General features: G+C 35.6%; 1 protein-coding gene across 2 annotated transcripts in view; it reads right to left on the bottom strand.

Annotated features, from left to right (window-relative positions):
• Nucleotides 1-19,712, bottom strand: part of CMC1 (C-X9-C motif containing 1) — a 79,233-nt gene that overhangs the window by 57,338 nt on the left and 2,183 nt on the right. Inside the window, exon 2 of one of the 2 annotated variants that reach the window (XM_017498255.2) lies at nt 1,303-1,392. In XM_017498255.2, the coding sequence (XP_017353744.2) occupies nt 1,303-1,392 (90 nt within the window). The remainder of the gene's footprint in view (nt 1-1,302; nt 1,393-19,712) is intronic. The other variant, XM_037727768.1, reaches the window with a different exon arrangement.

Here is a 19,712-nt window from a genome sequence, read left to right as displayed (position 1 = left end):
ATGACCCCTGTCAATGTCATACATGCACTACCCGCCATTGTCAACAGGTTGACTTCTCAAGACAACTGGGGGTAGGTGTTAAAGAAAGTTACTCTAATTAAACTAATTCATAGGAAAGCAAGAGTAAAACCATAGAATGATTATATATATGAGTTTTAAAATGGAATAGGTCATAATAAGTTACTGAAGCAACAGAAATGACCATCACACATTGTTGGGTCCAAAGAACTACTCTTAATTTATTGCCTCCATTCATCAATTGTAAAGGTGCTAAGGGCAGAGGACAGGGAAAGAAACAAGTGTTCCTAGTATCCAAATGTTACTGACTCAGTCCTGAAATTAGAGTTGACACAGCCAGCCCTGCTCCCCTATAGAGATGCTTGCAGTGGAAGTGCAGCCCAGCATCCTCACTAAAAATTACTGTGGTCCCTCAATAAAGATGACCACAGGGAAAGTGAAGAAGTAAAGCCAGAAAAAAAGCTTATGTCAGTAAAATTTTACTACTTCTTTTGAGGGCCATTCCAAGAGGTATAATTTTTTTAAAGACATTTCTACAGTAATATTGCCATCTGCTTGTCTAATAACTCATCACTTACAAACCTATTATGGCCTCATTTTTCACCTTTCACTGCTTTGTTTACATGTTTCACCAGAATATCACATATTAATCACTAACATCTCTAGATTTATAGAATATAGGAGTATTTCCTGTTAAAAACATTTTCCAAAGAAAACATACACATGTAGCTGTCTAGTGTATGTATTTACATAAATATATTCCACTTAGAAACATAAAACAAAACCTCCAGATTCCCTGTAAGTGCTATTGGTATTCTATTAACAATTCAGTAACAGATAATGATGCCAAAGAAAATCACCTTAGAATACACACACACACACACACACACACACACGCACACACACACAGACACATGCACAAATATATGAATAAGGTGACAGCTGGAAAACGGGTATATTTTAGATTTGATATTTCTTCCCTATAAAAATCAGAATAACTTGCTTCTGCAAATTACTCATACCAAGTTTTTCTATGTATATAACTGTACCTCTGAGGGTTAAAAAAATGTTTTTTACTAGTAATTTGGGGAAATATTTTTAAGCTGGAAATGAATTGAAGATCACTGGAAGTTCTGAAAGCTGCAATACTGGTATTTCAGTGAAAGGGTGAGAAGCAATTCATACATATTAATTCATTGACTACTTGATTCTGGGGCTAAGGATTAAATTCAGATTGTATTATTAAAAATAAATTTGATCTTTACATGAATATTTGAATCTTACCTTGAATTTGTTCGGAACACCTCTCTCTGGCCTTTTCTCTCATTTTTTTAGGGATCAAAACATCTTTTTCGACATGTCTGAGATGCTGGTCTGAAAAAAAAAGAAAAAAGGTCTTTCTTTAATAAAGTCTCAAGCAAATCACCAGATTAAAAGAAAAATAAGACTCTGGTTTACTCAAAATAAAAACCTATGCAAATATACCCAAAACTTACAACCTTAAGAAATTGTGATTATTTTAGTCCTTGAAAACCATCATATTTTCAATGATTTTTAAAATAAACAACAACAAAATTGTGAGGAACACGAGTAACATTTCTTAAAATTTCTGCAAACTACACTGCAACATTTTTACTTTATAACATATTCCATGCAGTAGTGTCTAAGTTAGCATCTAAATCATCATTCCCTTATTAATATAATCCACAAAAAGAGGATTTTCATTGATACTGAGATCCAAGAATAGATGAAAAGATAAAAGATTAAGAGACACACAAGTTGTTTTGCTACCTAGCAACAGAATAGCCTAAAAAAGAACTGGCAGAAGAAAAAGTGGAACTACAAGTCTATATACAAAACAAAGCGTGTGTAATTTCTACGCATTTTAAACACAACTTTCAGACTAAAATGGCAAATTGAACACCTGCTTTAGAGTTCCACCTGCTCCTTAAATGCTAAGAGAGTCCTGAAAAATAAACATGGGATAAGTGTCTTCAGTGAACCAAAAATGAAGAGGGATCTCTGAAAGAAAAAAGGCAGATTAGGTCAGGTTAAAAGAGGTAATCATATTCCTATAGAGTATCCAGGGAAAAACACATGCCAAAAGTGGGCGTTGCTCCATCCTCTGAAGCAGCAAATATGGAAAGCAAGAAAACTTTCCGAGAGGAAACTAAACAGTTATTAACTAAAGTGACTCAGTAGGAACCAAATGGTCAACTCCTCTGCTGCCTTTGGGCCATGGGTGAAAAAGGATATATAGGTATTTATCCCCAAAAGACCAGAAAGTTTCCATTAAAAGAGTTCAGTAAAGAAGATTTTAGATTATTGTTAAGTATAATAAATATACTGAGGCAAATACAAAGACATGAGTCCTCAGACAGCAACGGACCACGGATTACCTAAATGCACTTTGGTGAAATGTCTCAAATCCCAAAATCCTAAAAGCTTTAAAAGGGAATAAACACTGCCTACATAAAGGAATCGGAGTCAGGTTTACAACATAGCTCACTGGCAAGACATGATGCAACAAGACAATGAAGAAATAACTTCAAAGTTCTGAGTGAGAATTACTTTATAAAAAATTCCAGAGTCTCTAAACTACCAATTATGAGTGAAGTTAAGGACATTTTCAGATATACAGGAACTAAAATGTTTACCACCTTCAAACCCTACAAAAAAAGAATTAATCGCCTTACTACAGTTGATCCTTGAACAACATGGGTTTGAACTGTGGAGGTCCACTTAATACTCAGATTTTGACTAACCAAATGCAGACTGAAAATACAATATTTTGGGGATGCAAACCTATATGGCATAGAGAGGGCTGATTTTTAACACACATGGGTTCTGAGGAGCCCATGGGCGGGACTTGAGAATGCACAGGTTTTGGTAAATATGGGGCTCCTGAAACCAAACCCCTGGGTGTACTGAGAAATGACTACGATGTGCAACAACCACTAATCAAATTGAGTGATGTGGAACAATAAACATTTTATTGTGATTAGGGTTACTATGGTTCTGAAGGGCCTGATCTGGGAAGACTCAAAGTTCTGGTGGTTCTGGTCTTAATTTCTACTGCTACAAATGCTAGGGCTTTTGTAGCTGTAGATTTGCTTACTTCCAAAATAATTTACTTCTAAAATTCTTTCTTTCTTTATATATATATATCTGACATTGGCCTGGAATGGCCAAAAGAAGTGCTCAGTTAGGACTGTAAACCAGAACATCTCCCAATGGCCTCTCAACCTGGAGCCACTCAACACCACTTGTTTATCTTGCACTATACTGATTTTAAGTCGTTAACGATAGCACACACTCAGGTGGATAGAAATCAGACTCCATTACTGGTGACAAAACTACATTACAGAAAACCATGAAGGATAGGAGTAACCAATAACAGAAAGATCTCTGGATAATTTCCAAATATTTGTAAGCTAAATAACATACTTTTAAATAACCCATGGATCTAAGAAAATATCAAAAAGGAAATTAGAAAGTATTTTGATATGAATGAAAGTAAAAATGCATATATCAAAATTTATGTGATGCAGCTAAAACAGTACTTGGCAGGAAATTTTAGCACTAAAAAACCTACCTAGAAAAGGAAAAAAGGTTTTATATCAACTTAAGTTTCTGCCTTCAGAAACCAGAAAAAGGATAAAATAAACACAAAGCAAGCAAAAGAGGAAATGATAAATATCAAAATATAAATCAATGAAATAAAGAATAGCAAATGAAAGAAAAAAAAAACAATGAAATTAAATCTGGTTCTTTGAGAGGATCAGATCAATAAAATGTATAAACCACTTGCCAAACTAATCAGAAAAAAAGGTCACAAATTTCAAAAATCAGAAACAATAAATATTTTTAAATGATAAGGGAATATTATTAACAAATTTAGGCCAGTGAACTTGACAACTAAAATGAACGAATTCCTTTAAAAAAACACAAAACAACCAAAGCCCACTCAAGAAGACCTTTATACCAAAAGCAAGAACGCTATTTACAAAGCATATACACATACACATAAAACCCACAGACCACTATGCCTCATGAACACAGATGCAAAAATCCTCAATGAAGTTTTAACAAATCAAACCCAGCAGTACACAAAAAGAAAGATACATAAAAACAAAGTTGGATTTATTTCAGGGAGGAAGGGGTGGTTCACCATTTGAAATTCAACCAATGTAATCCATCAGATTACATTAAAAGTCTAAAAAAGGAAAGCCATGTAATCATATCAATTGATGCCAAAAAACACTGGACAAAATTCTACATGCATTCATAAAAAACACAATCGGTACACGTGGAACAGAAGGGAACTTCTTAAATGAAGGGCATCTACAAAAAGCTATAGCTTACATCATACTTAATGGTAAAACTCTGAACGCTTTCCCTATAAAAAGAGAAACATGGTATAAAATTACATAGAACTACATACACACACATATGAGTACATGTAGAAACTGGTGAAAACTGAAAAGGTCTATAATCTAGTTAACAGTATTGGACCAACTTCAGTTTCCTGGTTTTGATATTATACTACAGTTAGATAAGATGTCACCACTGAGAAAAACTACGAGAAGGACACTCAAGACTATATAGTATTTTTCGCAATTTTATGTGAGTCTATAATTATTTCAAAATAAAAAGTTAAAAAACAACTTCTAAAAAACAATCACAGGAGAAAATCAGCATGATCCAGATATCACATAACTCCAGGACAAAAAAAAAGTACATGTAAAAACCGGTGAAATTCCACTAAGATTAATACCTGAATCAATGATATTACACCAATGCCCATTCCCGCTTTCCTTGCTCACAACTAATTATAGAAGTCTGTCCCAATCTTTTTTCATTTTTGCCCTAAAAGGAGCCTTTTCTAACATTTTAATCCTAATGTCCCTATAAAATTTTAATGCTGCAGATATATATGTTTATGTATTATGGGTATAACAGTGCTTTATATATTAAAAGAGTAAGATTTTTGTCTTCACCAATGTCAATTTTTATCCTTTTGAAGACAATATTACACCCATTAAGAATACACATATCATGATTATGTAAGACAGCATCATTAGGGGAAGCTGGGAAGATTGTAGGTACATGGAAACTGTACAATTTTGCAGTTTTCTATTATTATTATATTGTTGCAAAATAAAGTTATAATAAAAAAAGTGAAAAAAATGTGTAAGGAAGAACAAAGGACATAGATTAGCCAAAACAACACTAAAACAGGAGAACAAATTTAGATGCTTTGCTGTAACTACCTGATTACAAGCCATACTACAAAGCTACAGAAGTCAAGACGATGTAGTGTTGGCATAATTCGGGCAACCAAAAAGAGTAGTGTAACACAAGAGAACAAAAGGATCCAGAAATACTTCCATATATATACAATCAATTTACTGACAAATGCACCAAGACTAGTTAATGAATAAGTATTTTGGCAAATGGTGGCAGAACTGTATTAACAAAAAAAACCTAAACCCTTTGACCCCCTACTTCACAGCAACCACAAAAATTAAATGGCCATGGATCATAAACCTAATGTAAAAACTAAAACTATCAAACAAAAAAGACCCTTCAATTCCTTGGAGTAGACCGTTTTTTAAAGAGAACACAAGGCACTAAAAAGAAATTTTACAGATTATAAATTTGACTTCACCAAATATAAAATCATTTGTCTATCAAAAGATACAATTAACAAAATTAAAAGGCATGCCATAGACCAGGAGAAAAAAATTCACTTCATATATATATATAGATATATGATATATTCTAATATATACATGGACATATATATTTGACAAAGGACTTGAGTCCAGAATATATCAAGAAACCCTATCTATCAATAATAAAAACACAACTCAGTAAAAGATGGGCAAAAGGCTTCAATGGACACATCACAAAAGGTGATATACAAATTGAAAATACATATATAAAAAGGTGTTCAAAATCATTAATCATTAAGAAACTGCAAATGAAACCCTTCACATCATTTCAAACAAACGAGGAATTACTACAATTAAAAACAGTGACAACACCAAATGCTAGAAAGAATGTGGAGCATCTGGAGCTTTCATATCTTGCTAGTGGGACTGTGAAATGATACATTTTTCTGGAAAACTGCTGAGTTATAAAGTTAAAAATGTTCCACTCCTAGGTATCCACTTACACATGATAAATGAAAATATAAGTGTTATTCAGAACAGCCAAAAATTACTTAACAATAAAAAAATAATGATACTGTTGGTATATCACTATTAACAGTAGGATAGGTGATCTATCCTAGGTGAATCTCAAAAACATTTGAGAAAAGGAAGGCAGGCATAGGAGTATATACTGCATGATTCAAGAACATGTAAAGTTAATCTATGGTGTTAAAAATTACAACAGTGGTTATATATGGAAGCTGAGAAGTACTCTTTGAAAAATGTCATTAGAGTATATATATTTATGAAAACTCATTTAAGATCTGTAAATTTCACTGTATATTTTACCTCAATTTAAAACAGATTAGCTTTAAAAATTATAGAAATCTGCTCTCATAGTGGGAGATTTCAACACAACCATTAGAAATAAGGTTACTAAGTAGACAAAAAGATTCATAATTTTCTCCTTAATGATACTGTTCATCTTTCATTAGATTTCTATTGGTAAATCTATCTTTCCATATATGACCTGTTGTAATTGTTTATTGCTAGTGTATAGGTTCAATTGATTTTTTATGTTGTCCTTATAATCAATACAACCTCTCTCAATTTTAATAATTTGACAATAGATTATCTTCCAATTTATATGCAGACAAACACAGAAAAGAGTTTTGTATCCTCGTTTTAAATTCTTACTGGCTAAGTCCTTTAGAAAAGTGGTGAGTAGTAACTAGCAAAACCTCTGTCTTGGATGCTCAAATTTTATTTAGAATCTTTTCAGTTGTCACCATGTTGACATTTGCCTATGACTTTCCTCTCTTTGCATTGTTTTGGTGTTAAAGTTACGTTATTTAAACAATAAATTAGGGACTCTCCTCTCCCTTTATATTATCCTGAACACTATGTATAAAACAAAGATTATTCTCAGTTCCTTGAAAGTTTGTTAAAAACCACCTGTAACGGTCAGTTTTATAGTTCAGTTCGGCTAGGTTACAGACCCCGCTTATTCATGCAAACATTAATTCAGGTGATGCTGTGAAGGTATTTTGCAGATTCATATAAAGGAGATTATCAAAGATAATTTGGGTGAGCCTAATTCAATCAGTTCAAAGGCCTTAAGAGCAGAATTGAGCTTTTCCTGAAGAATTATATTTGCTGACTGCAGCTTCAGCTTCAGATCAAGAATTCCAAGCTTGCCCTTCCTGATATGCCCTGTGCATTTCAGACTTACCCAACTGGTCCCTACAACCACATAAACCAATTTCTTGTAATAGGCCTCCTAACATGTATACATATACACATGTTAAAATACACATGTTAAGATACACACATACACACACACACACACACACACACACACACACGTTTTTCTTCCTACTGATTATTTCCATGGTGGAATCCTGACCAATACACCACCGATCAGGGCTTGTGCTTTGGAGTATGCATGTTTGTATATGTAAGACACACAGGCACAAAGAGAATTTTAACTACTTGTAAAATTCTTACAATTCTTTTTACTTATTCTAGAGGCAGTTGAAATTTTAGCAAGTTTGTATTTCTCAAGGACACTGTTTCACCTAACTTTCAAAAAAAACTGATAGGAAGGTGTTCACATGATTTTTTTTCTCTTTACCACACCCGTAACTGTATTCCAATTTTCACTGCCTATGTAAAGATAGACAAACTTTTTCTGTGAAGAACTAGAGTATAAATATTTCAAGCTTTACAGGCTACATGTCATATATACATATATGTATATGTATATATGGCATATATACACATATACACACGTTAAGTATATATATATAATTATTTTTTTAAATAACCCTTTAAAAATGTTACCAGCCATTCCTAGCTGATAGGTCTTTCCAGATTTGGCCCATAGACCATATCTGCTGAACTCTTTGCACTTTCTCTTTTTCCTTAGCTTTGCAGAAGCTATGAGAAACATGCCGGGCACAATGGCTCATATCTGTAATCCCAACACTTTGGGAGGCTGAGGCAGGTGGATCACTTGAGGCCAGGAGTTCAAGACCAGCCTGGCCAACATGGTGAAACCCTGTCTCTATGAAAAAAAAGAAAAAAAAAAAAAATTACCTAGTCATGGTGGTGCTGTCTGTAATCCCAACTTCTCGGGAGGCTGATGCAGGAGAATTGCTTGAACCAGGGAGGTGGAGGTTGCAGTGAGCTGAGATCGTGCCACTACACTCCAGCCTAGGAGACGGAGTGAGACTCTGTCTCAACAACAACAACAAAAAAACAAATGAGGACACAAAACAAAGCACTGAGATTGGAAGCATAGATGGAGAGAAAAGAACAAATTCAGAGAGAGGCCCTACAGGGACTGACAGTATCTAAGGGGGCTGAGGGAAAGGGATGATTCAAGGAGGATTCCCAGTTTGCTGGCTTCAAGTAAAAGGATATGACCATTTATTGAGATAAGGGAATATAAAAGAAGGATCAGGTAAGAGAGAAATTCAGTTGTGGACATGTTGAATTTGAAGAGACTGTGGCATCTTGTAGAGTGGAAAGCTGATGCTTATTTACAGAGAAAAGAATAAAACTGAGACTATATCCACAAATTCCTTTTTGCCTTGCCTATAGGATAAATCATAATTAGACATCAATAACTGTTCAGTGTTATTACTAAGCAGATTAGAAGACGTTGGATTATACTCATCTATTTATAAAATCAATTTCAAAGTGTTACTTTTTTTCACGTATATCATTTTAATCTATACAACTTACTCATAAAGCGTCCTGATGAATCTTCTCTTTGCTCTACAAATCTTCCAATGGTCTTAAATAGCTAAGTCAATATTATTTTGAATCAATTCCTTGAATACAGACATAGATTTTTCCAAAAATAAATTATAAAAGAAATTTACCTATATTATGAATTCTAAGTTGTAATATTCCTATCAAACACATTTTTAAAACACTTGTCAAGACTTGTGATCATTATTCTAAACTTCCTAGGGCAAATATATAATTCCAGAATTGTATTAATATTGATTAAAATTTTCTAAATTCTTGGTATTAAATTAGAAATGACAGCATTAAACGTATAAAAATTCTACTAAAGGTTTTCCCACTTGATAGAATAGCTGCCACTAAGTATCAATGATTTATTAATTATAATTTTTGAAAAAGCTTTCAACATTACAAATATTATAGATATGACACTTTTTATTCACAAATTACAAAGTGATTCTCTTAATCTTAATCTGGTATACATATGTTATACATTTGTACAGAGGTTGCAAAACTAAAAATTAAATTTTGAAAGTATACTACTACATAGTCACATAAATTTATGCTGAATTAAAGAATCAGGAAAATATCACCAGGGAAAATTTCCAAAGCTCTAACTTCTCAACATTCTATCATCACCTGAAAGTCAATTTTCACCTTTTTCACTGGCTGAATTTGTTAGCTCATATTTTGCTTTGGGGCTCATGGGTTCTTGCAATATGGCCGTAGTAGATTATGAGGCTACTGACAACAGCACTTGCTGTGAATCCACAAAGAAACAGTGAAGGAAATCAGAATATTACAGAATCTGTAATAGGAAAGAATGTGATATATAAGGGGCAAGCTATGCCTTTTCAATAATGAAAACATTCTAATTTAACTAATTTGATACTTACTTCAGTAATGCTACTTTTAAAAAATTTCCTGGTTACACTTACTTGTTTCTGAAGGTTTGGTGCTACTGTTTACTCTGCAGGAAAAACATGAAAAATGCTTGTAATAAACTTGCAACAGTGTTCTTATTAGCAATATTTTCTATCTTTGGGTCCTTCTTGTTTGTTTGTTTTAGCTATTTGCGGGGGGTGGGGGTGTTTTTGTTTTTTTTTTGTTTTTTTGAGAAAGAGTCCTACTCTGTCACCCAGGATAGCGTGCAATAGTGTGATCACAGCTCACTGCAGCTTCCACCTCCTAGGCTCAAGTGATCCTCCTATCTCAGCCTCCCAAGTAGTTGGAAACACAGGCATGTACCACCACATCCAGCTAATGCTGTTATGTATATTTTATAGAGATGTGGTCTCACTATGTTTCCCAGGCTGGTCTCAAACTCCCTGACTCAAGCAATCCAACCACTTCTGCCTCCCAAATGCTGGGATCACAGGCATGAGTTACAACGTCTGACTGGTCCCTCTTCTTTACTAGCTACAAAAAGTCTCAAAAGACAGAGCCCCAGGAAGAAGGCATGATATACAATACGAGACCAGAGTCCTCAATTGTTAGTTCTAAGTGCTTCACACCAGGAATCTAGGTAAACTCCAGTTTTTCTCAACAGCACAAAGATAGGCATGCTCATGACCAGATATTCCTCTGGCAATTTTGTTCATACCCTCTTGCTATGACAGAGTAAAATGAGGACAAGTAGAAGAAGAGACATCTTAGAACAGGAAAGTTCACCTTATTTCTTTGAAGCAATACTTGAACTGACAAAACAAAAACAGAAAGGGAAATCAAGAGTAGAAGAGATTTTCCTCCCAATGCTTCAGCCTGCCTCTGGTTGTGAAACCTAGAGATAAGGGCAATGAATACATACAGTCTTCTTAACAGTTTTCTCAAGTACTTTGATTTCATTTTGCAGATAAAGAAGTGGCGTGAAATGATCGGAGCCTCTGATAAAGTGCCAATGCCAAGATCACGTAACTTAGGTTCTAAACCTTCAATGACACCACCATGCACATGGAGTAGTGGCCTATTTAAGGGGACTTTGGCAAACAAAGCTAAATGAGCTTCCACAGTTATGCTGAAGCAGGGAAACAACACTTAGATAGTAAATTTGTGTTTCAGAGGCATCATCATCTGAACAAACAAAATTCAAAAATTCTCAATTCTCAATTTTTTTTTATCAGAAAGTAAAATCAAAGGGAATTCTGATTCTGCTTCCTATCATGGAAAAAAATATTTTAAAAAATATATTTTTTAATATTTTTAAAAAATAAGAGGGGCAATTCGTCAGTTGTTTGAATTAACACATTCAAAGAGAATAAACATCAAATATTAGGTCAGTTACTAACAATCTAATTTTGTATATGCTCAAATGCTTACAAAATATGGAAAGTACATCAGTGAGACAGATGTGTCTCTAAGATTTCTGCTTAGCTTCTGAGTCAGGTACCACCCATATCCCACAATAGTAAGCTTCCTCTGAGCTCCTCTGTCCTATCAGCTTTCACTGTTAATTAACCACCTTGTTCACACGAGATGTGCCCATTTCCCAATAGCACCTATTTCTTGGACCTCAGATTCTGCAGATTGCTAGGTGTGAAAACTTCTTCTTCTACCCACACTGATTTAAGCAAGAAGGGGCCAGAAAGGGACAACAAATTTAAAAGTACACCAAAGCAGGAAATTAACTTATGCAATAAGACCTGCCAATTTTAGAAATGTGTTATAACCGCCACTGTGGCAATAATTTCTTAAATGAACAAGTTTCACATTTACTTTATTTGGTAAAACTTCAAGACCATCTTTGCCTACAAGCACAATTTCCCACTGATATCTGGTAGAAAATCAGCAGTGTTATGGGACAGGTGCAGACATTTGAGAAAGGAATAAATGACAGCATACTTCTGGCCTTCTTAGCAATACATTGCCTTACTTACTTTATTTCTCAAATACACCTAGAAGATTCTGTAATATTCTCAACCCTATGAATGTTCCTCAGTGCCTCTGTCCACCCGGTTACTACTCATTCTTCTTTCATCTTACAGTATTTCGTTAAATTCCTATAAAGAAAATATAGTACTTTGATAATGGGATAGGAGAATTATGTTTATACTGAAGAGTTTTTCACTTATTTCAGACTCAGCCTTTGCTCAAATCACATCTTCTTTCTTGGTATGGCTTCAGAGCTAGTCTGAAGTAAACAAGAAAACCAGTTCCATAATTTAACTTTTTGGGAGTGGGAGCAAGATGGTTTGGATATGGTTTGTCCCCACAAATCTCATATTTCAGTCTGATTTCCAATATGGCAGTGTAAGGAGGTGGCGCCTAATGGGATGTGTTTGGGTCATAATGGCAGACGTCTCAGGAATGGCTTTGTGCCCTTCTAGCAGTAATGAATTCCTGCTCTTCCTGGAGGGACTGGTTCTCGAGAGTGGACTGGTTCTCAGAGAAATCGATTAGTTCCCAAGAGACTGGTTTGTTGTAAAAATCAGGATGCCTCTCAGGTTTGGTCCCTCTTCACATATGTCCTCTTCCCCTTTGACCTTCTCTGCCATGTTCAGACACAGTATAAAAGCTCTCATCAGAAGCCAAGTAGATGCCATGCTTCCTGGATAGCCTGCAGAACTGTGAGCTAAATACATCACTTTCTTTATAAATTATTCATCTTAAGGTATTCCTTCACAGCAACACAAAACAAACTGAGACAAGTGAAGAAGTAGCATTTCCCAGGATAATCATCTATTACCTTCACCAAACTGTCTCTAGTTAAACTTTGGCTGAAATTCAAATTCATTTTCAGAACAAAGATTTTCCAAAATAGGGATATTAAGATGAGTATACTGAAGAATCTGAAGGAAATCTTAAAGGAGTTTCAAAAATATCCTGAACAATGTAAACAATACTAGAAGTATACACATTTCCAAGGTAATATCTGCACTTAATCCTCCTGGAGCAATCCCACGAGGTTCCACCTTTAAAGGCGGCATTTATGCAGAGTTCTCAGGGCTCATCTCCATCTCCAACTCTCCACATTGTTAATTATCTACTGGTCGTTTCTATGTCTCACCAGCATCTCAATTCCAACATAAATTTTCTACAATGTAAACTTTCATTTTGCCAACCTAGTGGTTATGTTACCCTTCTTACCTGAAAAATCAGCTTATGATTACATAGCACACAGAAGCAACATGGTAAACATTTACAGAAGGAAGAAAAGGGTGGTGAATGAAACTGGTTTACAAACATCATCTCATTCAGAAGCAGGTATAAAGAAACTAAGACTCAGAAAGCTCAAAGCAATCTTGCAGTATTACCCAGCAAGTAACAGGTAAAGCCAAATTCTAGTTCAATCTTGGTCTTCACTTTACATCTTCTATCTTTTATTTTTGTTACCAAAGTTTACTTCTTTAAAACCCAACTCAACATTTCTCCATCCCAAAGTTCTCCCTGATCCCTAGGACTAAAAAGTGATTTCTCCTTTCTCTAACTCCAAGATTTTGCCTGCACTAGTTCTGTTGCTGTATCACACCTGAACTTAAACACATCACATCGCATCACACTATATACCTGCCACATCAGTGGTTGGTATAAACTGAATTGTGTTTACCATTCCCCAAATTCATATGTTGAATCCCTAACCCACAATGTGACTGTATCTGGAGACAGTGCTTTTGGGAAGTAGTTGAGGTCAAATGAGGTCATAAAGGTGAGGCCTTAATTTGATAGGATTGGTGGCCTCATAAGAGGCAGAGGGCTCTCTCTCCTTCACCCTCTCTCCTCCTCCTCCAAACCCCTTTCCCCTATCCCTATCCCCTCACTACCATGTGAAGACACAGGGAGAACGCAGCCATCTGCAAATCAGGACATGGGTCCTTGCCAGCAACCAAATCTGCTTGCACCTTCATCTTGAACTTCCTAGCCTCCAGAATAGAAAAAAAATAAATGTACGTTGTTTAAGCCACTCAGTGTATATTGTTTGGGTCACTCAGTCTATGGGATTTTGTTATGGCAGCCTGAGTAGACTAAGACAGATTTTGGTACCAGAAGTTCTCAACTCTGGCTGTAACAAAGAACCACCTGAGAGGACTGTACACAATTCTTAGTGCTTGGGTCCCACCCCAGACCAGTTAAATAAAAAATGCTGGGGTAAAAGCCAGGTATTCGTGTTTTTTAAGGCTCCCCAAACGATAATAATAAGCAGCTAGATTGAGAACTACTATATGTAACAGTTAAATTTAAAGAGGTCAGAGACCACATCTAACTCATCTTTGTAATTCCCTCTAACTCCTAGTATATAAATATGCAATAAAATTGTTTTAACTGTTTAACAATGACACATATATTGAAAAGAGTTTTAATATTTGATAGTTACAGATACTCTGTAAACAAATACTTATATACCTATTATGTACCAATCACCACACAAGGGATTGTGTATACAATAATGAATCAGACAAGAAAGGTTCCTTATTCTGCAGCATAAACATGTGATACTCTACATTCCAATTAATCATGTTTAGGTAATTAACATATCTTTTGATCTGTAAGAATCTCCCAGTAAGTTTTTTTTTTTTTAGCAAAACATAATGCAGGATAGTAAACATCACATTCTTAACAGTTTTTTCCTTCAACGTTCTTACTTAATGCAAAAATAGAACAGGTGATTGCGGGGGAGAATGTTAACTTGGGCATCAATAGTCTTACTTGGGTACAATTTTGTTTGCTCCACTTATATCAAGTACAAAGTAATACTTCTCAAATTTCTGACATCCACAGATGTCCACAGATGTCAAAAATGCAGAATTTTACACATATGTGATTAACAAATAAAGATACTAATCCAGGCAACAACACATAAACTTGAATTTATTTCTGTGCTGAGTCAAGAACCCCTTAGGACCTATGACAAGCATTAATATTTAAAATCATAAAAGTTTAAGGCTTGAAGCAACCTTAGCAATTATCTGATGTATCTCTCTACCTCTCATCCTCAAATCTCATATTATGTCATTAAAGATAGGTTAATGACAAAGTCTGAAACAAGAAGTCAGTCTTATTAACTGCCAAATTTGGTGTTGATTCCACAACCACACACTACTTCCCTGGCAGTAGGTGGGTAATCTTCTACAATCTAGGTGAAATTAAATGACCTATCCTTTTATCTAGTCTCTAATAAATTTAAAGAGGTGGATTCATATGAAAAATATTTACTATTTATTACATAGGTAGGATATTCCCATTCTCCAAATCATGTTTTTCTTTATTTCTCCAATTATTTGTTAATACAGGTGCATCATATCTGTAGGTTTTCTTTTATTTATCAAGGGAAAGGAATTTATATCTAGAAGGAAAACAACTCTATACATAGGTTATATGATATTTTGGTGTTTTTTTTTTTAATTTTAAACATTAAAAAAATTTTTTAACTGGAGGTGGTGACAATCAGGAAAAGCCTCCTATGAAACTGATTTTAAATTGAGTTTTGAAAAATAAACAAGAATACAGTAGACTTGGGGATAGGGAAGACAAGGAAAATTGTAGAGAGAACAGCATGTACGATGGCCTAGAAGACAAAAAAAAGTACAGCTTCGCCTACCTTAGGTATATCTTAAGCCATTTTTATTCAAACTTGTTAACCACAACCTGTGACACTTTACTAGCTGCAGTACACATACCTGTATATATGTATACATGTGTGCAAGTACCCCTTCCTATCTGACGTGCTACTATCTGAACTCTCACTACTATCTAAACTCTCACTACCCAACTAGATTCCTAACAGACTCCAACGAATTGTTTTTAGGATAGAGATGGCATCCCTCCTGCAGCAGTGAATGTTGGAGCATTCATAACTGCAACTTCTCAAGACTGCCCCTGGACATGGAAGCCCTGTGCAGTCTTCCTTGCTGCTGTCCCTCTTCCCAACTCCTGCAGTAACCAATGGCTGCAAAATGGCATGACAGCTCAGCTCCCTTGCCTCCAAGACACAAAAATTCTATGTACCATGCGGTACACAACAGCTGATTAGGCTGAGACTAGCCTTCCCTGAAACCACATCCTTGCTCAGACTTTTCCCCTCCCCTCTCCTATTTTCCTTACTCCCTGTTACAGGGTTTTGTTTTGTTTTTTTTTCCAAAGGCAATCCATTAATAAATCACTTTCATGTAAAACGTCCAAGTTATATGCAGTCCTCGTGACCAGATCTTATTCTCTAATACTGTGGCCAAATAAATGAAACTAGGGCTTCTCAGGGAAATAACTAATTCAATGGATTGGCCAGGGTAGGTACAAGATGAAGCAATGATATCTTTTTTCAGGGAATAAAAAGGAAATGCTCAAAAAAACAGTGAGAGCATATGACAAAGATTCAAAAGCTAGCTTGAAGGAAACTCTGGCCAAATCTGGGGAAATTCAAGCACAAAAACTAATTATGTACATTAACAGAGTATAAACCATTGAAAAATATAGGGATTCATGAGTCCTTATGAATAATACCAATAATAAATTCATAAATAAATAAAAATTAAACAGAGCAGTCCCTTGCTTAGAGCAAAATGTCAACAACCATCTAGTAAATGTGAAGGGAGTGTGCTGGAGGTAGAAAATCATTATTTTGCAACCATTATGGAAAGACTGAATCAAGTAAAAAACATTAATGGACCCTAATCAAAGGGAAATTTTTGAGAAGAAGCAAATATTTACAAGGTCTTAATCTTCCCACAGATTAGTTATTAATTGCAAAACAGGGAAAATATGGCAATAAAACAGGGCAAAACCTTGAGTGGGTAATCAAAACTCACATCACCTATGAGAGACAGATACCGTGTGCCACCAGATGGGATTCTCTGAGAAAGACACATCACGCATGCAGTATTTGGCTGAGATCAAGGTTATTCTTAATCTAAACAAAAGTCAGATCAACAAAAAATAAGGAACGTTCTATTTGTCACTCCCTTCCCTAAAAACTTGCAGTATCTTCCCATTGTTCTTAGTATAAAATTCAAAATCGTTGAAATGGTTTACAGGTCATTTCATGCTTCATAACTGAAATCCCCACCCCCACCCTACTGCTATGCCACATACTCCTCTTTGATCTTAATTCTTCTTTCTTATGGTCTTCACTTAAGGCAGTGTTTTTCAAATTTCACAGAGAAACATCAGAGAGTTGTTAAATTAATCTAGTGAGACAAAAACATAGTGAGACAAAAACAATGTATTTTCTATGGCAAATACACTTTTAAATTATAAATATACAAAATGTAGACATTAAAAAAGTCTTTTTTCTTTTGTTCTGTGCCACCAATGTAATTTATGTCTAAGATACTCTAGAGCTACAGCAGCAATAATAAAATCAAAATTTTTCTAGTTGGCCAGACACAGTGGCTTATGCCTATAAACCCAGCGCTTTGAGACCAAGGCGGGTGCAGCGCTTGAGCCCAGGAGTTGAAGGCCAGCCTGGGCAACATGGCAAAACCCTATCACTAAAAAGAAATTTAAAAATAAAAAAAAAATTCTAATCAACTCCATAACCTTTTACATATTAAACACACAATGCTCAAAAGAGATTCTTCAAGTTTGTTTAGATGTCTAACTTAAAAAGTAAAATTTTCTAGTAAATGTAAGTGCTAGTACTGTGCCAGTGTCCCTAAAGCTAATTTACCTACATCCCCACAGGAACCACTAAAAGAACCGCAACTTGGAGTACTGCAACCCAAATACTCCAGAGCATCCATAATGAAATCCTCGAAGACACATATACTTTCAACACCTTCTCATGGAATGTCATGAAATTCCTGACCCCACTTTCCACCCCCTAAACCCTGTCTCTGTCCCATCTTCCTCCTCTTATTAGGTTTCTGGAAGAAAACAGCAATAGAAGGACACAGGGACACACATATAGGGAAATTCCCTTAGGGTGCCATGCCCCATCCTGTATAAGTAGAGAATGAATCCATGGTGGCAGAGGGAAGAGAACCTTACTAATAAGGAGAAAAGTCAAAGAAGGGAGAAAGGAAATACTTCTAGTTGATAGAGAAAGGGAAAAATCAAATTTGTCAGGTGCAGGTTACTATGGGCCATCATCTGAGAATATAATCATGTCTGAAAATGTGTCTAGAACATGGCACTAAGCTAAGAGTGCTATTTTTACTGCTACTATAAAAAAAATAGTGTAAAAAAAACTATGTGTAAGTATATAATCTGCATTTCATTGTTTGCTTCAGTTTCTTTAGGAAAACAGACCCTTAAAAGTTAATTAAAAGTTGCTGCCAAATGAAAATCAAGCTTCTGTAAAGATCACAAAAAATGCAAAATAAACCAAGGGGAAAACAGATTTTGCTAAATAAACCTCATTTAGTGTATCTATTATTCATTTACCCAATATGGGCAAATTGCATCGTGGGCCATACAAAGCAGAAAAACATCAAAATGTGAACCTAAGCTTCAATGTATGAACCAGATAAACACAAAATTACAAACAAAAAAAAACCCGGTTTCCATGCATTTTATTCTGGAATTTAGACAAAACAATTTAGGGAAAAAAAATCTTCCTACTTGCTGACTCTACTTTTTTACTTTCCATTGCTTCCATTCCTTCCTTTGTTGAAGTTTCCAATAATCACATTGCTAGATTTAACCATGACTTTCCACACAGTTGCTGATGTAAAAAGCTAAAATTATCCCTATTTCCTCTCTTTCTTTTTTTTTTTTTTTCTCTTTTTTGAGACACTCACTCTGTAGCCCAAGCTGGAGTGCAGTAATGCAATCTTGGTTCACTTCAACCTCTGCCTTCCAGGCTCAAGCGATTCTCATGCCTCAGCCTACCAAGTAGCTAGAACTACAGGCACGCACCTGTAGGCATGCCTGGCTAATTTTTTGTGTATCAGTTGAGACGGGGTTTTATCATGTTTCCCAGAGTGGTCTCAAACTCCTGAGCTCAGGCGATCTGCCTGCCTCAGTCTCCCGAAGTGCTGGGATTATGGGTATGAGCCACTGTGCCCAGCTGCTATTTCCTCCCTTTCTCTCACCATCCTTATTCAATGCAACAGCAAGTCCTGTCAATTTCTCCTCATGATGCTACATATTTCTTTCCATTTTCTAATACCATGTTAGGCCAAGACACAAACATATTTGGCCTGGACTACTGCTCCCATCTCTTAACCTGTCTTTCTTCTTCCACTTATGACCTAATCCCTCTGTAGCCAGGGTAATAAACACACAAATTATGTTACTGCCCTCTTTAAAAGACTCCAAAGGCAGAGTCTTTTAAAGACCTACCACACCACATACTATTGGTGGCATTAGAAAAAAATTCAAATGCTTTATTATCACAGCCAGCCTTGGAGGCCTTGCAGCCTCTGCAATATCTAGGCATTTGCCTACTACCTACTTTCACAAAGCTTTCCTCATGGATCCCCTCCACACTCTGACCCACATTCAAGTTAAATATTTTCAGTATTTTTTTACCAATGGCCTTGCACACTCTGCTTAGCTTCCTCTCATCCCTCAGTTTTCAATACAGATGTCACTCCCGCATAAAGCTCTTCACTGACTACTATCTTCACCGTCTACCACATGACATTGCTTATTTTCTTCATTTTTATAACAATCTGTAAAAGTGTGTGTGTGTGTGTGTGTGTGTGTGTGTGTGCGTGCGCGCATGCCCACACACACATCTGTGTAGAGTGGGACTGGGCTATTAATTGTCCTATATACTACTGTTCCCTAGGGCCCAGAACAATATGGGGCATAAGCCAGGCACTCAACAAGTATTTGTTTAATCAATAAATACTCAAAAGGTGGCACGGTCTACAGTGCTGGACTGGAAATGAAATTACCTAGGTTTTA

This window comes from Cebus imitator, unplaced genomic scaffold (assembly GCF_001604975.1).
Source record: "Cebus imitator isolate Cc_AM_T3 unplaced genomic scaffold, Cebus_imitator-1.0 Scaffold239, whole genome shotgun sequence".
In the NCBI taxonomy this organism is placed as follows: domain Eukaryota; kingdom Metazoa; phylum Chordata; class Mammalia; order Primates; family Cebidae; genus Cebus; species Cebus imitator.
This window is presented reverse-complemented; position numbering and strand designations above follow the sequence as displayed.